A 23,513-nucleotide genomic window follows, 5' to 3' on the forward strand; every position below is an offset into this window, starting at 1 on the left:
GGATGGGGCTCTGAGCACCCTGATCTGGTTAAATCTGTCCCTGCTCCCTGCAGGGGGGTTGGGCTAGATGACCTCTAAAGGTCCCTTCCAACCCAAAGCATTCTATGATTCTATGATTTATATGCTTGTACTTTGATAAAATCAGGATCCAACTTAATGACCACTCTTTTGAAGACTTTTGTCAGAGGTGTTTACACCTAGGGCCAAATCCTTATGTAATGAAAACATATAACATTTTTTATACCAATGTGATGTTATAATACTTTAAAAAAAAGAAAAATAAATGTCCAAACTCATAAAATAGCTTTGCAGTGATCAAGGAAGTAACATCACTGCATTTCCTCTAGTGCTGGATCATGAACTGTCTCTGCTTACAGGTTGTCAGGGGGGTGTTCAGTGTTCTGCTTACAATGATACTGGAAACTTATCTGTTACATGCAACTTGCTAATTATTTCAGGACTTTTTTGGACAAAAAACTAAGGGAATAGAATGTGACCATTTCTGAGAGAGTAATAGAATGACAAAATGTGGTTTTTATTCTGCTTCCTATCTGTACATATATACCTATAATGGTGGTACTGATACCAGCTACTGTACCACAGTCTATTGCACAGTGGCCAGGACTCCAAAATAGCTGCCATATATAAAAAGACTGAGTTTCTCATTATGAAAATAAACCAAGAAATATTAATATTATATTTATATTTATACTGTATTTATATTTTTATTGAATTATTATTGTTGATGTTATTGTTATTGTTATTATTATTTCTTAATAAGTATATTGATTTTAAAAGGTTATTAAGGTACTTGGCTGGAAGGCATGTCCTATAAGGAGCCACTAAGGACTTTGCACTTGTCTAGTTTGGAGAGAAGAAGTCTGAGGGGCGACCTCATTGCTCTCCACAGCTTCTTGAGGAGGGGACATGGAGAGGGAGGTGCTGAGCTCTTCTCCCTGGTGTCCAGTGATAGGGTGCGTGGGAATGGTTCAAAGCTGTGCCAGGGGAGGATTAGACATTAGGAAGCCTTTCTTTACCGAGAGCGTGGTCAAACACTGGAGCAGGCTTCCTAGAGAGGTGTCGATGCCCCAACCTGTCAGTGTTTGAGAAGCATTTGGACAATGCCCTTAATAACATGCTTTAGTTTTTGGTCAGCCCTAAAGTGGTCAGGCAGTTGGACTAGATGATCATTGTAGGTCCCTTCCAACTGAAAATTTTCTATTCTATTCTAATAGGTCTGGCAATTATGCTTTCTGGTGAGACTGTGTTTTTCTTAAAAGTTTGAGTTTGAAATTGCAAAGAAGTCATTAGAATTGCTAAATATGATTATATATATGCTAAACACATAGTTCTCAACCAGTCTGAGCTAAAAAAGAAGAGAGATCAGGGGCCAAATTAAACAGTAATTTAGCTGAAATCTAATTAAATTATGCCACTTTATGCCAGAACTCCCCAAGAAGAGGATGCAAGGATAAGGGCACTGTACTTGGAATAATGTAAGACTCATAGATTAATCACACCTGACATATTTAACTTCTTTTTACAACTCTCTGTTCAAAAATTTACAGTCTTAAAAAAGAGCAACATAAAGGTCATGATTGGTTGATGTGCATTAAACTATGTCAGCTGCTGAGACATTTTCAGGGTAAATAAATATTTCCTTGTCAGAATAACCTGTGCTTTCTTAAATTACATTTCTCACATCAAATACCAGGATATCAGAGAAGTGTTCTAGGTATATCCTTTTGATATGCAGCCACAGTGCAGAGGTATTTATTGACACACAAGAGAACACAGAGGCCTTTAGTTTAAATAATAGGTTTTCCAGATGAAAACCCACCCCAAACCATACAGTAGATTATATTGTTGTTCCTATTTGGCACCTTTCACCTTTCTTTCCTTTGTGAAGATTCTAGCAGTGCTTATGCTATATCTAAGAATTACATCTTGTTTTGATGAGACTTGTTGTCTTGCTGACTTCGATACAGTTTAAAGATTCCCCAAACTAATAGACAAATCCTATCTAGGTGTAGATAATTCTAGCAGCATATTGATGACAAAGGTATCTTTTTGTTGTAGAGGATGTGTCCTCTTTAATTTTCCCACAAGGAAACTAAAGTAATTAAAAGCCAGAGAAATAAATTTTTGGGGTGTTGTAAGAGTTGTTAATTAAAGATCAACTTTGAAAGAACTAGAGAAGTCGTACAAAGTCTAGAAGTCTTGGAGCCAGGTTCTTGGTCTTTCATGAATCACTTTGGTGTCACATGCTACCTGCATGCAGCACTGGACTGCCATGGTGTAAAAAACCCTTCCAGCACGTGATGACTGACATAATCTGTTTTGTGCCACCTATCCTTTCTCCATCTTTCCCTTTAACACAGAAACATTTTGGACAGGTTCATCGGAATGTGTTGAAGATGACAGAAGAACTGACCTGGAACATGATGTTCTTTAATGATTCTGGCCAGCTGACCACACTGTGTAATACCCTTCATTGCAAACCTAAATTACTAATGACTATGATCACACCCAGGAAAAAGAAAAAGCTAAGATGATGGGGAATTCAAAGATCTCACCCACAGTCACATATTAAGAGAGTGTTTGGTGATGACAGACTGTTGGAGGGCAAAGGAGTTAAAAGTGGAAGAAAGGGGAGTTTGAAGGAGACTGTCCTGCAAACACAGCTCTCAGTAGCACTGTGTCAGGGGAGGGAACAGCTCCCTGAAAAGCATGAAGGGGCTGCATTTCTAGAGGAGAAAGGATGGTGGCATTCTGCGCCTTTGATACATCACTGATGAAGTTCTCCAGAAAGATGGAGATTGGCCAAGGCCAACTGTATGAGATTCAACAAGGCCAAGTACCGGGTCCTGTGCTTCAGTCACAACAACCCCATGCAACGCTACAGGCTTGGGGAGGAGTGGCTGGAAAGCTGCCTGGCCGAAAAGGACCTGGGGGTGCTGGTTGACAGCTGCCTGAATATGAGCCAGCAGTGTGCCCACGTGGCCAAGAAGGCCAACAGCATCCTGGCTTATATCAGGAATAGTGTGGCCAGCAGGAGCAGGGAGGTGATTGTCCCCCTGTACTCAGCACTGGTGAGGCCACACCTGGAATACTGTGTCCATGTTTTGGGCCCCTCACTAGAAGGAAGACATTGAGGTGCTGGAGCTTGTTCAGAGAAGGGCAACGAAGCTGGTGAAGGGTGTGGAGCACAGGCCTTATGAGGAGTGGCTGAGGGAACTGGGGTTGTTTAGCCTAGAGAAGAGGAGGCTGAGGGGAGACCTTATCACTCTCTACAGCTACCTGAAAGGAGGTTGTAGTGAGGTGGGTGTTGGTCTCTTCTCCCAGGTAGATAGATAATGATAGGACGAGAGGAAGTGGGCTCAAGCTGTGCCAGCGGAAGTTTAGATTGGATATTAGGAAAAATTTCTTTATGGAAAGAGTAGTCAAGCATTGGAACAGGCTGCCCAGGGAAGCTGGGTTGAGTCTTAAAGGTCTTTTCCAACCTAAACGATTCTATGATTCTATTCTATGAAAGCACTGGGTGCCTTTTCAGCTAAACCTTAGAATCTTAAAATACCTACCTAAAGGTATGATATACAAAGAGCTACCAGAATTTCTTTAGGTATCTTTGATGTCTGCCCCAGAAGACAATGTCTGCCACAGTCATAGAAAGAGGAGTCACCTACAGATCACTGTACAAGGAATTTTCCAGACAGCTCTAAAGCAGTATTATGTTGCCAAGGCAGGAGGAAACTTTGATCACAGACCACACTGTAGTACAGTACTTTTAATCTGCAGGTTTTCTAAAGCTCTAAGCTGTGCCTTTTACTGGCCCTCATGGAAGTTCTGAATGGAATTGAACTTCAGCCATGACTTAACTCTTCCAGAAATATTGCATTTATAGTTTCTTTCTTAAAATAGGTAAAATGTGGCCTGTTCTGTGTTGTATATTGTCTCTTTTCCTTTTTATAGGTAACTGAGATTTAAAAAATTTTTATGTAAAAAGTATAAGTTGATAGTAATTATAATGAGCCTTTAAATGTGTTTTGTAAACTTAATATTCTGCACAGAAATGCGTTCTTTTACTCCTGGGAAGGTTTGGAAAGTTATTGATATTTAATAGGAATATTCCTCTAATTTGTTCCAAATCAGAGAAACTTCACTGCAGATTAAACACAGGGGTTTATCAGAAGGAAAAGCAGAGGTGGAGAGTTTCTGGCAAGAATGCTTGGTTTATGGCTTTAAAAGGTCCTTTGTACCACTAATTCATTTTTCTGTTAGAGTTGGAGAGTTACAAAACTGTGCTTCTAAAAAAGGCCAAGAACAAAAATGTGCTAAGCTTGCTGTTGTCATGAGGAGAAAATTATGTTCATAGCTCTCAATAGCAAAGAGGTACTGTTAGCTAATCAGTGGACAAGGATTTGCATAATATTGTAACATGATGACACTATTATGCAAATTTGTTCAGTGCAATGAGCCACTAACATAGAGCTATTATCAAAATGGGTGGCCAGACTTTTCTCTATCCATGGATCCCACCTCATCTGGAATAATAAGGGCAAGTTAATTAAATATGAGTAATGAATATTAATAGAGAAAGCTATCTTCAAGATGCACGGTAGGACAGAATGACAAGACAGAAAGCAAGCTGAAAGCTTATTTCTTATTTTATGAATAACAAGTTCTAGAGAGAAGTAGTTAATCCAAAAGTTTTGTAAGTATATAATCTATGTACAGAAATGGGAAGAGGAAGGTACTCTGGCATTCCAGTATACCTTGACATTGTTCTCTGTTTATGTGATAATAATCAGATTGCCTCTAAGTCTCTGAACTTATATTATAGCTCAGGTTTTTTTCCTATCTCTGCCAAATGAAGGCAAATGCCTTTAAAAATGGTGGAAGAACAAAGATGTAAAAGGTTAGTACAGCTGTAAAAAAACCCCACTAAAACCGAAAACAAAACAAAACAAAAAAAACAACACCGCACCCCCCAAAAAACCCCAACAAACAAACAAACAAACAAAACCCCCACATTTATCATAGGGCAAGAACACACCTATTTTTTAGGCTACTAAGTGATTTGAGGATGGAAAAGCCAGTCTGAAATACTGGCAAGTTGCAAATACCAAGTGTGACAAGGACTGAAGGACTGTTTAGTGCCTGCTTCATCTATGGATGAAACGGCTCTGCTTCTTATTTTCCTAATAGGCATAAGTCTCACAGCACTAGGACTGACTCTATTGCAACCTACCCTCATCCCACTGTAAGTGTGACGACCACTGTTTGTTTAGCGTCTAAATTACCAAGTACACTCACGGAGCTTAAGTATAATTTCTGTCAAGTTTGAAGATTGTCCATAGTGTATTTGAGTGTCAGGTTTCTAGGATTACTGTTCCTTGAAATGTTATTATAGATCTAACATTTCTTTGTGTCCCTTTCACTCAAAAGCAGGTTGTTCAGAACCTCTCAGGCTTTGCCAGAATCCAGTGCCAGATGTCAGCATTCCAAAATTGTTTCAGTTTTAGTAAAAATTTTATTCTTAATACAGTAATTTCAGTCCATATTAAATGTCTTTTGTTTCATCATTATGCACTGGGACACATTTTTGGTCTCTGACTACAAAAATTTAAAAAAAGAAAAAAAAGTTGTTGTTCTTGTACAATCACAAGCCTCTGGGAGCGGGAGACAAAATATGACAAAACTAAAAATATTACTTTTTTCCAGAGCTTCTTCCCATATGGTAATAGCTACCTGTAGAACAAAGATTCTTATCACAGCTTTGCTGGTTTTTTTTGTATATAGCTATTTTTTCAGAATGGCTCTTTGTTGCTTCATTCTTTTTCTGAAAAATATGAGGAACTTTTTACAGTTTGATTTACAAGTATTTAAAAATAACACAAATAGGAAGTTGCTCATTTAATTTTTCCCTAGCTGTAGTTACAAACTGGGCTCCAATATTAATTTGCTTTTTAATTTTACTCATTAAAAAATACTTGCATTATTACATGAAGTGCAAATTAGATTTTGTAAATTCATGATTTCCCCTATACACTTTTGGCAGCTGTACTCAATGTTTGATTCTGTAACACTTTTCATAAAATAAAATAAAAAAAAAAAGTCTTGAAAGCAAAACCTGAGCCTTTCCAAAAAGAGAAATTCTTCTTAAGACCTAGCATGAAGCTTGGTTACAATATAAAGCAGTACTTCAACTAATCTGTTTTACTTTTGGAGAGAATACCAGGTCCTACTGATCCGACAGATGCTTTGTAAAGTATGTCCAAAGATGGGGTAGAAGGACAAGAGGAATTGATCCTCACCTCTAACAGCACGGCAGGCCACAACCAAAGTGAAGACAGGACAAGGAAAAAGCTGCAGCTCATGACAGGGACAGAGGGAGGCATGCACTTAAATGGCAGTCAGGCTCAAAACTTATGTCCAGAACTAATGGCAGCTGAGGCCAAGCTGTGCTGGGCTAGAAAGGAGGCAGTGATACCACGGCTTTCCTAAGCTTTGTGGTTTAGGAAGGCACGGTAGCTGAACTGCAGAGAATGAACATTTTATGTGAGTCTTAAAAATAAAGGAGAGAGAAGAAAGAATAGGAAAGGATAAAACCAGAAAATTTAAAAGGAAATTAACTTCAGGCACAGTCACCAGCTGCATGGATGGAGTGAGAGAAAGCAAATCTGGTAGTAAAGTACTTTTACAGCCCCAACTTGGACTTTCTAGTAGCCAGACTATCTCTCTAGCACAAGCTCTGCCCACCTTCTGCCTGCTAGGACAGCCCTCCCAGGCCCTTTTTTACTAGCTGCATTTGGAATAATGCCCCTCCCCACCGCTCTGGCCCCAACTATTTCCAGTTGGCCCTGCCATGCTCCCACATCCCTCCCATATGATGAATGAACTGTCAGCTGTGATTTTCGTGTGAGTTCTAACAACTAGCATATAGGTCTAGCAGATGTGTACTGGCAAGCTGAGTAGCTGGCTTTTCACGCTCCAAATGTTTTTTTGATATACATCTATATATATTTCTACAAATACATGCATGTGTGGACACAGGCACACACACACACATATATGTACACATGTATGTATACAAAAGACAGAATTCCAGGGAAACCAAAGCCATGAGAAGTCTGGAAAGAGCTGCTGACAGGAGATAGGTACATAAGCAAAGACTGAGTTGGTAATATGCAGTGTTACATCTTTTGTGCATACATTAGCTAAAGAAACTGTTTTCAACTGTGTTTTCCATTCCTAGTTGTAAATGTTGATATGTCTGTGTTTCTATGTGCTTAATACTTTATGTTGGAAGTGCTGTTTGTTGAGAAATGGTGCTCCCGGGATAGTCAGCTCCTCCTGCTCCAGCAGCTTTTCTCCCTGTCCTCTTTCTTTGTGCCCTGCCCAGCTGCTTCTGCTGTAGACCCACAACTGCTCTCCCTGGGTGGTTAGAAGCAGGCTTCAGGTGGGTTTACCCTTGTCTGCCCCCCATCTCAAGAGGATTTTTGCAGAGGTTGTCCCTTGCCCCTCCCTGAACAGCTTTCTTACTGGTTTTTTTGGTTTGTTTGTCATACATTCCTTTTTATCCTTTCTTCCCTGAGCCCCCAGAGATCCCTGAGGAAAGATCAGAGACATCTTTTGTGCTGCTCTGAAAAGAGCCAGTTGAGATTTTCATTCACTTAACTGCCTCGAATCTTTTTACGTATCAATAGGAGAAACTGGAGACATATAGAGTCTCTTTGATGGAGTATATAAATAACCTTTGGGAAGCAACAGTAGGAAAGAAACATGAAACTCATAAAGGAGCAGCAGTTCTTGATTGCTGTGCCAATTTTGTTTACCTTAACAGAAAATTTTGACCTGCAAAGTGAGAATTCACCCAATTCACATTTCTAATTTTATCTTTCTGTTTGCCTTGTCTTCAAATGTTGTGGATGTGCAGCAGAGATATAAACACCATCCTCCTCTACTGCTGCCAGTTTTTTAGCACATAACACAAGCTGTATTGTGATATGAGTAAAACTCATGATGTGGGGAAGTGGATCTAAAAAGATATTTGTGTGTTTATCATACAGGACAGAAATGCAGAGGCACAGAGTCACTCAAGTGTGCTACAAAATAAGTTTGTGTTTTGCAGACTGAATTCCTTCGTGACAGGCTCATTAAAAGTTCTTGCTGCCAAATGCTGTTTGCTTTCACCTTCAAAACTGTCTGCATTAATAATGAGCAATCCCACTTGGAAGTTATTTACATGAAGTATTCTGTCAGTGGTGCAGTGCTAGGCAGGGGTGGGAGGGAGAGCACACACTCAGCAAATGAATTCAAGGGCCTGATTTAATGTATTGCTCAAAAACATTGATATAGTCTAAGCTGGTATGGCACATTCTGGATGAAGTCTAGCTTAGCAGGACTTAACAGTAAGTGGGATTTACTTCTGCTAAGTTACCTCAGCTAACTGTACTTTGCAAGTCTAAATAGTGATTATTTTCAAGATTACTATCGGAACCTTTGTTTCTGTTTTGTATTTTGAGACTTTCCAGCCCCATACACTCTTAACTTCATGAGGAATACAGGTTCTTCTTGAGTCAGCTAGCTTGCTATTCCTAAGTGTTTCTACTTACACAGATGGCTATTACGTTATATCTCTCCATTCCTCTGGGATCATTATTGTCAGCAGCTGGTGCATTCCCCATACATTAAGGCCTTCAAAGGTGTGGCAGTTACACAGTAATAATGAGAATCTGTAGGAACTTTCCCATAACATTACTAAAGGGTTGTTTCAAGGGAGAAGCACAGGACAAAACCTGGTTCATGTGGTTAATGTAAAAATAACTAACATATCTTTAAGCTTTATTGTACTGTCAAATTCACAGCTTTTAAGTTTAACTCAAATGAACAGCCAAGGTAATCTAGAATTATCTGTCTCTGTACCATTTGATACCTATATGATAAAGGAGAGTTGGCCAAATACATACCAGATTGCTATATTCACCCTGAGCCCGAAACAGATATTTTGCACTCAATCTATACCTTTACCATTTATCCTTCACTGCCTAGAGATATACATGCCCTGTTCAAGATGTTTATTGATGGAAAAGCTTTACTAGTCCTTTTAGCTATTGAATTTCTGTCAAAAGGCAATGAATTTTTGTAATATGAAATTATACATATCAGGATTGGAGCATAAAGATGTTTGCAAATATCTAATTTCAATTACAGGTGAAAAAACTAATAAGAGAAAAACCTCCAAAACATACTAGAAACATCAGAGCACAGAAGGCCAAACTGTGCAAGTCTGAGAGTCTTACAAATAGTCAGGACCATGGGCTGTTAGCCAGCATGCTGTATGCAATGCTCAGAAACTGGATAATTTCTAAAGTACTATTTCCACTAAACCTTATCATTCTGTGATTTAATACCTATTAAAAAAGATTCACTAAGATAGGATCACCTAACCAGAAGCTAATGAAATTGTGGGAACTTTAGTAAAAACAGAATTTATGAAAGTGAATATAATATTTGAAAATACTTCTTGCAGCCGCTGAGACCCTTTTTGTTTTGTTTTGACTAATATTTGTAAAATACCCTTTTGTCTTCTGTGCATGGAACTTTTCATAAAGCATTCCCTCACTGTCATTCATTCCCTTCTATTTTTCCACTCTACTTCTTTAATGAACAGTCAGTTGTCTTTACCGGAGATCACCTACATGAACGAAAAGGTCCTCAAGATGATCTATGTGTCTTGTTTTCTGCTCATCAAAGATGGAAATGAACTGCCTTGGTTAAAATGCCAGTCAATAATAAGTCAAATTTTATTCTTCCTCAGGCTTATTGTATTTAGTTTGCTTAGAAATAAACATTAGTCAGTGCAAAATATAGAAGTTATATTTCAGAGTTAAACCTAAAAAGATGGTCACCAGATTAATTCCATGGTCTTGCAAAAAAGACTAAGATAACATAGCAGCAGCCAGTACCCATACCTGAATTGGAAAAAGTTTTCTTTAAGTAAAAGTACAAAACAGTACCTGAGGATAAAATCATAGTGATTTACAGACATAAATACAATGAAATATGGAAGTTAGTTCTTTTCTGCTCAGTTCTTCCATAAGAATAAAAGCTAATAAACAGTGAGAAAGGCCACTTACATAGTTGCATTACCTGTTTCAAATAAATTAAATCATTGTAATAAAATACAATATTTAATATTAAAGTATTTGATGTTTCTAATGTGCTATTTCTCTTGACAAATGGTATTTGAATTCCTTAATGGTCATACAAAAGGAGTTGTCTCTAGGGCATTTATGAATATATTCTAGCCAGAATACAAAGGAGATGCTTATGAATGTGTGGAACACAAAAGTTTTGACAACATCAATTACTGGTATTTGGGTTCATTTCTTACATGATCATAAACACTACTGCACAACTTGTACATTAGGCCAATTAAAATTTTAGTTGCTTCCTTATGGCACGTGAGTAGAAAATAATACCAACAGGAATGTGATTGTCAATGTTTGAAACTAATAAACTCCACTTTATTCATGGTCATCCATCTATGCCATATACTGAAGTACCACTTTAGGAAATCTGCTGTTTTATCATCACATTAATATAGCATTAGCTACAGGTACATGTTAGATGCCTGTATTGAGAACAACCCCAAATACCTGGTTCCTTCCCAGACTGACCCAAATCAAACGCCTAGGTCCAGAGGAGCATCTCCTATCTCAAAGTCAGTCAGTGTTTGCATCTTCATCTGCAGCTTCATTTCCCTTTGTGTAAAATTATTTAAGAACTTTTATCTTGATTTGTTTTCCTTTACACTCATTTTTTATTCTCTGTAATCAAAAGTGCCTAAGATCTCACTAGTTACCTTTAACATTGTGCAGAAAATAGTCAGTGTCTTGGATAGGAAGCCTCACTGACTTAGGGCTTTATTGCTAGAGCTGTTCACTCTTATCTGCAGACAGGCTTCAGTGGAAATCACCCACAGCAAAATGAGATTTGCTTCAGTAGCAGTGGGCTTCTGCTTCTCATACCATTGTATTTCCAACCATATATGTCTCTGACTGACAAACAAGCAGATAGACACTGACAAAACTTGTTTGAAAATCATATCTCTTCTGTACAGAAAGGCTGCATGCTTGCTATGGGCTGTATTTTCCTTCTGTCCCTCCCAGCCCTTTTCTCTAATATATAATCAAATAAATGAAGCCAGCAAAACATGTGAGATGAAACCTTATTCTAGAAAAGGAATACAAAGAAATGGTTTTAAATAATGACAGCTGATAATTTCTTCTGCTAATAAATGATTTTACTCAACATTTCAATGATACTTTCATCTTATTGACAGACTATTACCTATTGAGAAAGAACTGGCCCCTGAGTATTAGAATATGCACAGGCTTAGCACAAGAGTCTTAATACCCTAATATTTAGTAATACCACCAGAAAATTTGGGAGCAATTCTGTTAATGCAGCTATCCAGCCTCTAGACCACAGTTGGTATAGGCTTAGCCAGCTCAGAGTATAAGCAGAAAAAGTTTATTATTATTTGCAACATGTAAAAATTTTGTTTCTTATTATTTCAGGACACAGCAGGGCAGGAGAGATACAGAACAATTACCACAGCCTACTACCGAGGTGCAATGGGCTTCATTTTGATGTATGACATCACGAATGAAGAATCTTTCAATGCTGTGCAGGACTGGTAAGTAAAACTTGGAATTCATATTAAGTAGCACAGAGAATATTTAATAACACTCACCTGCTGTGACGGTGTAAATTATTTTAGAAAACTTATTTCCAAATACAATGCCCAGTCATTCCTATACCCAAATATACATTGGGGATTTTTTCTGGAAAGATAATGGATATTTTAAAATGTGTTGCATATAGTTCATTGTAACCATTGTGTTTTCTGTGACTTCAGTCGGTGTGCATTATTCATACTACTAAAACCAGCAACATGCTAGTGTGGAGGGTAACTGCTAAGATACCAGAAAGTGTTTCCATATTTCATGGAAAAAACTTAGATACTGTGTGGGGGGGTTGTCTTTTAATTTAATTTTTCATCATGTTGCTTTTAACCATAGTTGGCTATACATTATGCTGTCAGTCTTGTGCCTCAAGTGTAAACATGATGAGCAAATTTCATCAGAATAGAAGACCCTAAAGTGGCTGGTACTTATTTTACCTTGTATTATGCGAATGTCAAGACATCTCCATAAAAGTGTGTCATTTTAATCAGGCATCGGTCACGCAGGATCCAAACAATCTAAGGCTTTTTAAGTAAAGCTGACCCAAAAGGAAAGCTAGAGATAATCTCAGTGATCTTGTCCTTTACAAATTATTTTAATACCTCAGAGCCTCCTAGCAGTGCTCTGAGTAATATGAATAGCATTTGTCATGCTTGCTCCACATGCTCTCTTGCATGCTGTTCCCATGGGAGAACTGTGTTTGAGAGAGGATTTTGTTCAGCGTTTGTGTTCAGTATATTTGTTTGGCTTTTTTTAAAATTTATTTTAAGATACGCACTACTGTGTACTTCTTTCAGGACAGGCAAGGTCAGAAACATGTTTCACACTTAAAGTAAAAGGCAGTGATGCTGTGATGCCTGTTTCTAACAGGAACTGTTGCCCAGCCTCAGACTCTCCAAGAAAAAAACTTTCTCTCTTTCACACTCCTCTACTTACTATTATGGTAGAAAGTGTCACTGAACCCATGGACCACCTTCCCTCTCTACACCTGGAGTTTTTCTTGGTCTGTATATGCTGAGCCTGGTCATTCACCACTCTGAAAATAAGAACTGAGAACCTTACCTTGATTCTGCTCTACCAGAAATGAGATCTTGGGTTGCCTAGGATTTCCTGTGTAAGTGCTAGGGAGGTAGTCATTCACGCTCCTTCAGGGGAAAGGGGCAACTCCAGTGTGTGTCCCACTTTCTCTTCTCCCTCAGTTATCTGTGCAACTCTGCACCGAATTGCTCTTATGAGCATCTCTCTCCACTTACTAGAGAATCAATACGCTTACATAACTAGTAAGCATGACCAGACAAGTAACTTTTGGACACTTGAATGTATCTGAGGGGAGTCTCTGCTTGATACTTAAAGAGGAAGACTTATTTGCTCCCTGTGACTTGTTCCACCAAAGGGATATTCTGCCCATTTTGTACAAGCTGGAGGCATTACGCTGAGTGCTTGCTGTAATACATTTGTGAGTACTGCTCTGTTCCACAGCATGATTTGTTCAGCCTGGAGAAGAGAAGGCTGCGAGGACATCTTATTGCAACCTTCCAGTACTTAAAGGGGGCCTACAGGAAGGATGGGGAGAATCTTTTTAGCAACGCCTGTTGTGACAGAACAAGGAATAATGGATTTAAACTAAAGAAGAATAGATTTAGACTAGACATAAGAAAGAAATTTTTTACAATGAGGGTGGTGAAGCACTGGAACAGGTTGCCCAGAGAGGTGGTAGAGGCCCCATCCCTGGCAACATTCCAGGTCAGGTTGGATGGGGCTCTGAGCACCCTGATCTGGTGAAAGCTGTCCCTGCTCACTGCAGGGGGGTTGGGCTGGATGACCTCTAAAGGTCCCTTCCAACCCAAAGCATTCTATGATTCTATGATTCTATGATTCTATGACTCTATGAGACAAAATCTCCTACCTAAGAGGAGGTAGCTGAAAGTGTTATTCATAGATGCTGCTGTGAAAGTTTAGCAAAAACAGAGAATCCAGGAGTACACTAAACCTCCATCTGAACCTGCAGTTGTGACTGCCAGCACCACTGCTTCCTGGCCCTGCCAGCCGAAGCACTTCCTTGCTTTGCCTCTGCTGTTCTTTGCCCATGGGCTGATTCTGTTCAAGGAGTGGGTTAACTGGGTGATAATGGCTGTCTAGGACAAGCTGTAATCTGCAAATCTCATTGACCCATCTCTGGGCAAACCAGATGGCACGCCATGTATTATCTAGCTTCCTGACACAAAGGTTTCTTTATAGCAAGTGTAAATATGTGTACTTATTGTTAATTTTCCCACCTGTTTGTTTTCCAGCCTCCTAGATCTGGTATAGTTGGCACTCTTTGTCTTGTAGTGAAAAGTAACTAGCCTTTAAAAATTTAAAAAAAAAAGTCCCTGCAAAATGAAACAAAAAAAAAAAATGTAAAAGCTATGGAGTTCTTAAATAGGCTTGTGAAATATGATTTTCCCATCATTTTTATCTAGAAGCTGTACAAACAGTTGGTAGTACTGTAGAAATTTGGTGGGCAGGAGGGATTGCATTATTATGTGCCAAGAGCTACTGAGCAGTCATCTGCATGATGAAAGGGATGACAGAGAGGCAGAGTGCCTCACTTGTCAGAATGAGACATAGATTTGCTTGTTATTTTTATTTTTAATTTCATGAGCCCAGTTGCTGCCTTGCTATTCTTCCTCTGTTTTATTCCTCCCATCTCACAGCTGAAAATTGATTTTGATTATCCCATGCTCCAATTTTGATAGTAATTACAAAACTACAGCTTGCTTCTGAATGTGAGAGAAGTTAAAGAAAACTTGTTATTACCAATGCTGCAGAGAAGCAAGCATGGCTATGCACATGTGTCTGTGCATTTGTGAAAGATATGGGGGAAGGGAGTGGGAGCTTTTAAGCCTCTCTGGGGGTTAAAATGCTTTTCTTTGTCATAAATGTGCCTCTGAAGGCAGTAGTGCCGTTTCGTATATGTGCACAATGGGCCAAATCCAAGCTCAAATCACTTCAGCTTCAAGGCTTGATCTAGAAACTGCACTGCAGTCAGGACAGTGAATCTACAGGTGTCTTTTAGATGTGGATAAAGGAGTTTGGTTTAAAATGTGTGTTGGGGTGATTCTTTAAAAACAGTTAGTTCAAAGCTGTTGTACTCATATTGAAAGGCATTTTTTTCAGTCTGAAGTCTGGCTGACATTTCTCCTTTATAACAACAGATGGATAGTCGTATTCTAGATGCCATGCCTAGGTCAGCATGAACCTACTCAGCTGTGAGAAATTCTATATCTAATTTGACTCTCAGCTGTGAGAAATTCTATATCTAATTTGACTATTAACATTTTACATTAAAAAAAAAAATCAGTATCTGTAGTTTTATCTAAACCTGTTAGCACCAATATATGCAACAGTATAGTAGCCAAGCATTTGTCTACCACTCTGTGAGACTGAGAAAGGGTTTTGTCTAAAGCTTAGCTGAATGACTTGAAGGTCCAGTAAATTTCAGCCATACTGCAGACACTTCAGGAAATATTCATATCTTACCTTCCCTAATTAATAGAAAAAACCCTTAAAGATTGCAAATGACAGTAACAACAAAAATTGTAACCTAAATAGAGATTTTTTTTGAGATCAAAAACTTTTGCCACGAGAAATCTTGAGTTGGTACTTCTGATAGTTCTGCTGTATGTACATGGAGTGATTTATTGCCTTCAGTCTCACCCAGAGGGTGATACTAAGAATACACTGCCAGTGCTCATGTCCTGTAATTGTTCAGTCACTTCAGAATTGCTGCCTTCTAGGACATGTTCAACTAACCTGTGTTCTCTGAATAGCTAGGTTCCCTGTAGGGTTTCACACCTACTACAACAGATGCTGTTTAAATGGGCTTAACTTGGCAGACAGTTCAGACTGACCTACAAAACTGATGGGTCCTTAATAATTTTTAGGAGACTCCTTTCTAAAGGGAACAGAAGGACCAATACGCAGACTGGACCCACTTCTTAGGAAAGTCTGCTGCCTCCCTGGGGCCTGAATTAAAGATGTGAAAACTTCCTACCCTGGTATGGCCCTCAGATTATTCTCCATTATTGATTTTTCAAGTAGCCAGCAATGAAGCTGCAACTAGAAGTCCGGGGGCAATCAAAAGAGACTTCAGGGCCTTGGGAAGACTGGTTAAGGGATCAGGAGCACAAGTAGTGTTGTCCTCTATCCTTCCAGTTGCAGGGAATAATGAGGAGAGAAGAAACAGTAAGAGCCAGCAGATCAACACCTGGCTCCGAGCCTGGTGTCACCAGCAGAGTTTTGGGTTTTTTGATCATGGGTTGGACTACAGGACACCAGGCCTGCTGGCAACAGACAGGGTACACTTGTCTCAAAGAGGGGAAAGGATCTTTGCACAGACATTAGCAGGGCTCATTGAAAGAGCTTTAAACTAGATTTGAAGGGGGAAAGGGATAAAGCCAGGCTCACTAGAGATAAGCCTGAGGCCAGCATGCCAATGTTCGAGGGACAGTGCTAGTGAGGTCCTTTGGTCTGCTGTCTCAGTGGAGGTAGGGGATGGAGATCCATGTGGCAGGAAAGATGCAAGGGTTATCGATGTGTTAGAAACCACAGAAGCGCCTGAGAATGGTCACGTAGGAATTAGGGCTTCTTCCCCGCAAAAGGTGGCAGGATCAACAGCCCAACTGAAGTGCTTCTACACCAATGCATGAAGCAAGGGCAACAAACAGGAGCTGGAGGCCATTGTGCAGCTGAAAAACTATGACATAGTTGCCATTACGGAAACATGGTGGGATGACTCACACAACTGGAGTGCTGCAATGGATGGCTATAAACTCTTCAGAAGGGATAGGCAAGGAAGGAGAGGCAATGGGGTAGCCCTGATGCTAGGGAGTGTTTTGATTGTTTAGAGCTTAATGATGGTGATGATAGGGTTGAATGTTTATGGGTAAGAATCAGGGGGAAGGCCAACAAAGCTGATATGGTGGGATTCTGTTATAGATTAGGATGAAGAGGCAGACAAAATATTGTATAAGCAGCAGAGAGAAGTCTCACAGTCGCTAACCCTTGTTCTGATGGGGGACTTCAGTTTACCAGATGCCTGCTGGAAATACAATACAGCAGAGAGGAAACAGTCTAGGAGGTTCCTGGATTGTGTGGAAGATAACTTCCTGACACAGCTTGTGAGTGAGCCAGCTAGGGAAGGCACCCCCCTGGACCTGTTGTTTACAAACAGAGGACTTGTGGATGATGTGATATTTGGAGGCTATCTTGGCCATAGCAATCATGAAATGATAAGAGTTTTCAATTCTTGGAGAAGTAAGGAGAGAGGTCAGCAGAACTGCTGCCTTGGACTTCTGGAGGGCAGGCTTTGGCTTGCTTAGGAGACTGGTTGACAGAGTCCCTTGGGAGGCAGTTCTGAAGGTCAAAGGAGTCCAGGAAGGCTGGACATTCTTCAGGAAGGAAATCTTGAAGGTGCAGGAGCAGGCCATCCCCATGTGCTGAAAGATGAGCCGGTGGGGGAGAAGACCGGCCTGGTTGAACAGAGAGCTTTGGCTGGAAGTGAAGAAAAACAGGATAGTTTATGACCTTTGGAAGAAGGGGCAGGCCACTCAGGAGGACTACAAGGATGTCATGAGGTTATGCAGGGAGAAAAGTAGTAGGGCCAAAGCCCAGCTGTAACTTAATCTGGCTGCTGCAGTAAAAGACAATAAAAAAATTTTCTATAAATATATTAGCAACAAAAGAAGGGCTAAGGAGAATCTCCATCCTTTATTGGATGTTGGCGGAAACATAGTGACAAAGGATGAGGAAAAGACTGAGGTACTTAATGCCTTTTTTGCCTCAGTCTTTAATAGTAAGACCAGTTGTTCTCTGGGTACCCAGCCCCCTGAGCTGGAAGACAGGGATGGGGAGTGGAATGAAGCCTGCATAATCCAAGGGGAAATGGTAGCAAACTGCTACACCACTTTGACACATACAAGTCTATGGGTGGGATCCACCCAAGGTGGGATTCACCCAAGGGTACTGAGGGATCTGGCGAAGTGCTCAGCAAGCCCCTTTCCATCCTCTATCAGCAGTCCTGGCTAAATGGGGAGGTCCCATTTGACTGGAGGTTGGCAAATGTGACACCCATCTACAAGAAGGGCTGGAAGGAGGATCCAGGGAACTACAGACCTGTCAGTCTGACCTCAGTGCCAGGGAAGGTTATAAAGCAGATCATCCTGAGTGCCATCATGCAGCATGCACAGGACAAGCAGGTGATCAGGCCCAGTCAGCATGGGTTTATGAAAGGCAGGTCCTGCTTGACTATGCTGATCTCCTTCTATGGCAAGGTGACATGCTTAGTGGATGAAGGATAGGCTATGGATGTTGTCTACCTAGACTTTAGTAAAGCCTTTGACACCGTTTTCCACAGCATTCTCCTGGAGAAACTGGCTGATCATGGCTTGGACAGGCATCGTCTTTGCTGGATAAAAAACTGGCTGATGGCTGGGCCCAAAGTGTTGTGATGAATGGAGTTAAACCCAGCTGGCAGCCAGACACAAGTGGTGTTCCCCAGGGCTCAATATTGGGGCCACTTCTGTTTAATATCTTTATCAATGATCTGGACGAGGGGATCAAGCGCACCCTCAATAACTTTACAGACCACACCAAGTTGGCAGGACCGTTGATCTGCATGAGGGTAGAGAGGCTCTACAGAGGGATCTGGGCAGGCTGGATCGATGGGCGAAGGTCAGTTGTATGTGATTCAACAAGGCTAACTGCTGGGTCCTGTGTTTGGGTCACAACAACCCCATGCAACACTGCAAGCTTGGGGAAGAGTGTCTGGAAAGCTGCCTGGCTGAAAAGAACCTGGGGGCCCTGGTCAAGAGCCAACTGAACATGATCCAGCAGTGTGCCCAGGTGGCCAAGAAGGCCAACAGCATCCTGGCTTCTATCAGGAATAGGGTGGCCAGCAGGACTAGGGCAGTGATTGACCCCCTGTACTCGGCACTGGTGACGCTGCACCTCAAATACTGTGTTCAGTGTTGGGCCTTTCACTACAAGAATAGACATTGCGGTGCTGGAGTGCATCCAAAGGGCAATGAAGCTGGTGAAGGGTGTGGAGCACAGGCCTTATGAGGAGTGGCTGAGGGAACTGGGGTTGTTTAGCCTTGAGAAAAGGAGGCTGAGGGGAGACCTTCTTGCTCTCTACAACTACCTGAAAGGAGGTTGTAGTGAGGTGGGTGTTGGTCTCTTCTCCCAAGTAGTTAGCGATAGGACAAGAGGAAATGGGCCTAAGCTGTGCCAGGGGAGGTTTAGATTGGATATTAGGAAAAATTTCCTCATGGAAAGAGTGGTCAAGCATTGGAACAGGCTGCCCAGGGAAGTCGGGTTGAGTCACCATCCCTGGAGGTATTTGAAAGACATGTCGATGTGGTGCTTAGGAACATGATTTAGTGGTGGACTTGGCAGTGTTAGGTTAACGGTTGGACTCTAAGGGTCTGTTTCAACCTAAACAATTCTCTATGATTCTATGATTTACCTTTTGGACATTTTTTGTATCATCTATAAACTTTATCAGCAGTTAGTCTAAATGTTTAAAAACTTTGATAAAATAGTTGAAGAGTATTTCTCTTCAATTTCAGGTCAGTCTCTGAATGTGTTTCCTCTGAAGAATATGTCAGTGGCAGTAGTTACAGCACTGAACAGTATTCTCATTTAGACATACAGATTTTCAGAAGTTTACAAGGACCAATAATTTCTGCTTTTATTCAGGGAGAGTGGATGTGTGCTAAAAATCTGGCTGTTAGCAGAAACAGCAAATCAAACATACTTTGACTCAGCAGATCTCCTATGGAGCTCTGCCCAGATTTTGAAGCTGCCTTTTCCAGAAGGCTTTTTCCTTCAGAAATGCAGCTAATGCTGCAAGTGCAAGATATGTACCTTGCAGGAGTTTGGTGCATGTTGGTCATGCCACCCTAAAAAGATGCAGATTTTGGGAACAGATTTATTTCCTATAAATAGGAACCACTTGTAGGGCATCATTTTCTGCCTGGCTTAGGTCTAAAGTAGAAACAGGGAATAACCAAAACATCCCATTTAGGTGAATTCTTTAGACAGCATCCACACTTTTCAAGTAATTGGCCTAGTGGAATCTGATTTCCTTTAAAAACTCCTTCTTATTAAATCTGAAGGGGAAATAAGTGAATGTTGAGAGTGACTCCATGCCACTTCTATGCATATTTGGTTTAGTTCAGTTATATTGTCACAATGGTTGCATTCATTCCTCTTTTATACTACTGCCTTTAGCATTTACATTTGTTAGCCTTTTCCATCATCACATTTCACTAGGAGCTGTTATGCCCCCTTTCCTCTTAGTGGTTCAGTCCACATAAGGTGTTAGCTTTATGGCAGAGGTATCTTACGGTAGGAAGGAGAGGGTGAAGGCTATCTTTGCAAATGATATCAACTCAGTATGTTGAGTTCTATAGAAGTGCCAGGAAAATAAATGCCTCTGAGTTGAAGTTAAATCTGGTTTTAGAAATACAACTTTTCTAGACTTATAATGTCTGAATTGGAGTCAAAGAGTTATTTATACTTAGGATATTTCTAATGCAGTGTCTCTGGGTAGGTCAGAAACAGCAGGAATGTAAACGATCATCTAAAAGGCTGAAGTTATATGTTCTAGGTTGAAACCCTAGACTTGAAACTTTCCTAAGTCCAAAGGCTAGACAGGGACAGAGAGCACATTGTGTATAGTTGTTTACACTCACTTTAAGTTGCTCCTCTGCACCTGAAAACATTGTCCCAGCTTCAAGTGTTTGTCTGGTAATATCTTTGTCTGGTGACTACTAAAGGCACTGCTGTGGAGGTCTTCCTGGCACAGGAATTTAAAATCTGAGAATTCCACATAGCTGAAGTCTCAGATTCACAGATGCTTCCTCAGGAGACACACAAGGCTGAAGGAGCCAAAGAGGCTGGAATTATTAAAGTTTTCAGATAATCTGTGTTTTGTAAGTCTGCCAAAGTCTACAGAATCGGTTCTTCCTGCATTTTTTGCTGAGGCCTATGGTAGCAGGTAGGACAGCATCCTAGGAAAAGCTTTGATTGCCCTCACTCTTTACGAAATAAAGTATTTCTCAAAAATGGTAAGATGGATATTTTTTAATGTGCCCGTTGGAAAGGATTGTGGTTACACAATTCAGAGGGTCTTCCATGAAAGATGCTTCTCTTTCCTCTTTTTCTCTTGCTTTTTTTGCTGGTGTCATTTAAACAGCTCCACCTCATCAATCTGCTCAAGCTTATCACCTTTGAGAAGGAATCAGCTGGCAGAAGGTACATAAACTGCCTATTTTATGAAGGAGACAGAGGCTTAGGACACAGCAGGCAATTTGTGATTTTAAGAACTCTATTGTGCTGAGTTTTCTTCTGTATTTCTTAGGAACTATTTGCAGACTTTAGTACTAACCAATATGCTTGGAATAGCATGAAAATTAAGTTAATTTAAAATTAAAGCCAACAGAATGAAATACTGATTGTGCATCCTTCACCTGTGCCCATAACTCATGGGAGATGGTTATTAGGAACTGGGTCTGGGCAAAGACAATAGAACTGAAACAGTAGCCATCAGGTAAGACCAAAGGAGATCCCGAGCTGTGCAATATGACTTCAGCCACTACTAGAAATGGGGGGGGAGGGGAGGGGTGTGCAGTTTTTATAATATACATAGCTTGACTTAAATTCTTTAAGGTATCATTTGAGGTTGTTTAAAAGCAGAACTTTAAACAGTGACTATGCTACTATCAATTCAAGATAACATTCAGAATGAAGGCTTTAAAAATATGGGCATTCACTATAACATGGCATTTGGCAGCTGGATTTACTGGATACGCCAGTACTAGTTGTCATTCTGGGCAATACTGTGAAAAAAAATCGTTCCATTTCTTCAAACTATTAGCTTTTTCTTTCCTTTTAGCACCTCAAGTAGCAGCTACAGCTACAGTGTACTAGAAACTGTTTTTTTCTGTGTTCTATTGTGTCTCTCTTATTACAAGAGACATGATGGCATTTTTTTAATTGTCATTAAGAGAAAAAATAAAATCGGAAAATTAGCATGTTAATGGGTGAATGTAAGAAGTCCTCAAAGCAAATTAGGCCCATTAAATTAATGTCAGCACTGCTACATGCACTTCTAAAGGGCATACGTTCTAAAGAATACCTTCTTTTGCTTCCACCTCTAAAATTTCTAATATTCATGCTCAGCACATGCTTGATCTACAGACAGACAATTTTTCTTCTACCTCTCAATATTGAACTTAGTTCTATCATTTAAGAAAAATCCATTATTTGCTGTATAACAGGGAACAAATCTGGAAAGTGCATCTAGGCAAATTTATCCTCCATCCCTCTTTGCCAGAACATATGACCTGACATGCAACACAATTTGTGAGGTTCTGGTGCACCGAGTGCAGGCACAAGCCATGTATGCCATTCCCCACACTTGTCCTCAGAAGGTCTGTCCCATGGGGCTCTGTCTGGACACAAGCTGCATTGTGTCCACAGGTGATCCATGCACAAACTGAGTCTCTGCCATGCCGCTGACAGCAACTTTCACACAGCAATGCAGCTTAGAGCCGGCTGGAAAAATATACTGATGGAGGAAGCTGATATTAAATGGATTAACTTGGGCTTGATATGGACAGAGATTCAAGCAGATTCCTTGGGTTTTTTTGATGTAGGTATACTTTTCAGCCAAGCAGGTGCAAGAAGTTGCACATTGGTGGATAGTTTCATGTTAGTCTCCTATTTAAAACAAAGAAAGAAATGCTAATGTTGTGCAAATTATATTCTGTAAAAACAGGAGGGTGAAATTTAAGGATGAATATTTTAAAAGAATCAGAGTTTGATATATTTTTTCATTTGTGTCTAAGTCTTTTTTCTGCACAATGGATGAACATAAGGAGAAAGAGGACTTAAATATAGGAAACAAAAGTACATTTTACAGTTCGAAATATTGTTAGTGATTGCAATTACATGACATTTACAGTTTTCTCTTTTAATGTTCACTATTGGAAATGGACTTTTGTTATGCACAAAATGACACTAAAATTCTTTTCATTTTTTCTTTTCACATTTTATTCATGTAAGAACTAAGGCCAGTGGCAAATTAGATATTTTTTCTAAAATGTATATTTTTTCTCATTCAAAATTGTATCAAGACATTTATCAAAAAGTTATTCTTGGTGGAACAAATGTGTTTTAAAATATTTAAACAAAATTCTGTATTCCAGGTCAGTTTGTTTAGCCATTTTTCACCCATTATTTGGTACAGAATTTCTGATGTGGTAAATTGTATACAGAAAACTTAGCTCTCTGAGATGACATCTTATCTTTTCCCTCAAAAGTCTGTTATCAAACTTTGGCTCACAAGTGCTAAACTGGTGCTAGCTCAAACCACCTACATACTTTCCAGTTTCAGAGACCCACTCCAAAGTCTTCCACAATGTTTCTCCCAGCACATCCAAAAAAAGTATCCCTGCATTTCAAACTCAAAGGCGGAGAACATCCCTAGAGATCTGAGGAGCAGCATATACTGCAACTGAGTCTTCCTACAAAAAAAAAAATAAGTAATTTATGATGATAGGAAAATGTTACAAATAGATTGGTTTTTAATTGCAAGTTTCTATAATTTTCAGCAGATCACTCATGAGAGACGAACAAAAATATTCAGTGACATCCAAACTGTTTATTTGTTGCTTGAAGTTTTGGATGTGCCAGAAAGTAATGTATTAC

At 40.0% G+C, this 23,513-nt stretch overlaps 1 protein-coding gene across 2 annotated transcripts in view; it reads left to right on the plus strand.

Moving 5' to 3' along the window:
* Positions 1-23,513, plus strand: part of RAB3C (RAB3C, member RAS oncogene family) — a 145,372-nt gene that overhangs the window by 59,959 nt on the left and 61,900 nt on the right. For both annotated transcript variants that reach the window (XM_075726635.1, XM_075726636.1), the window contains exon 3: positions 11,589-11,707. In XM_075726635.1, the coding sequence (XP_075582750.1) occupies positions 11,589-11,707 (119 nt within the window). The remainder of the gene's footprint in view (positions 1-11,588; positions 11,708-23,513) is intronic.

Source organism: Pelecanus crispus, chromosome Z (genome assembly GCF_030463565.1).
Source record: "Pelecanus crispus isolate bPelCri1 chromosome Z, bPelCri1.pri, whole genome shotgun sequence".
Classification (NCBI taxonomy): Eukaryota; Metazoa; Chordata; class Aves; order Pelecaniformes; family Pelecanidae; genus Pelecanus; species Pelecanus crispus.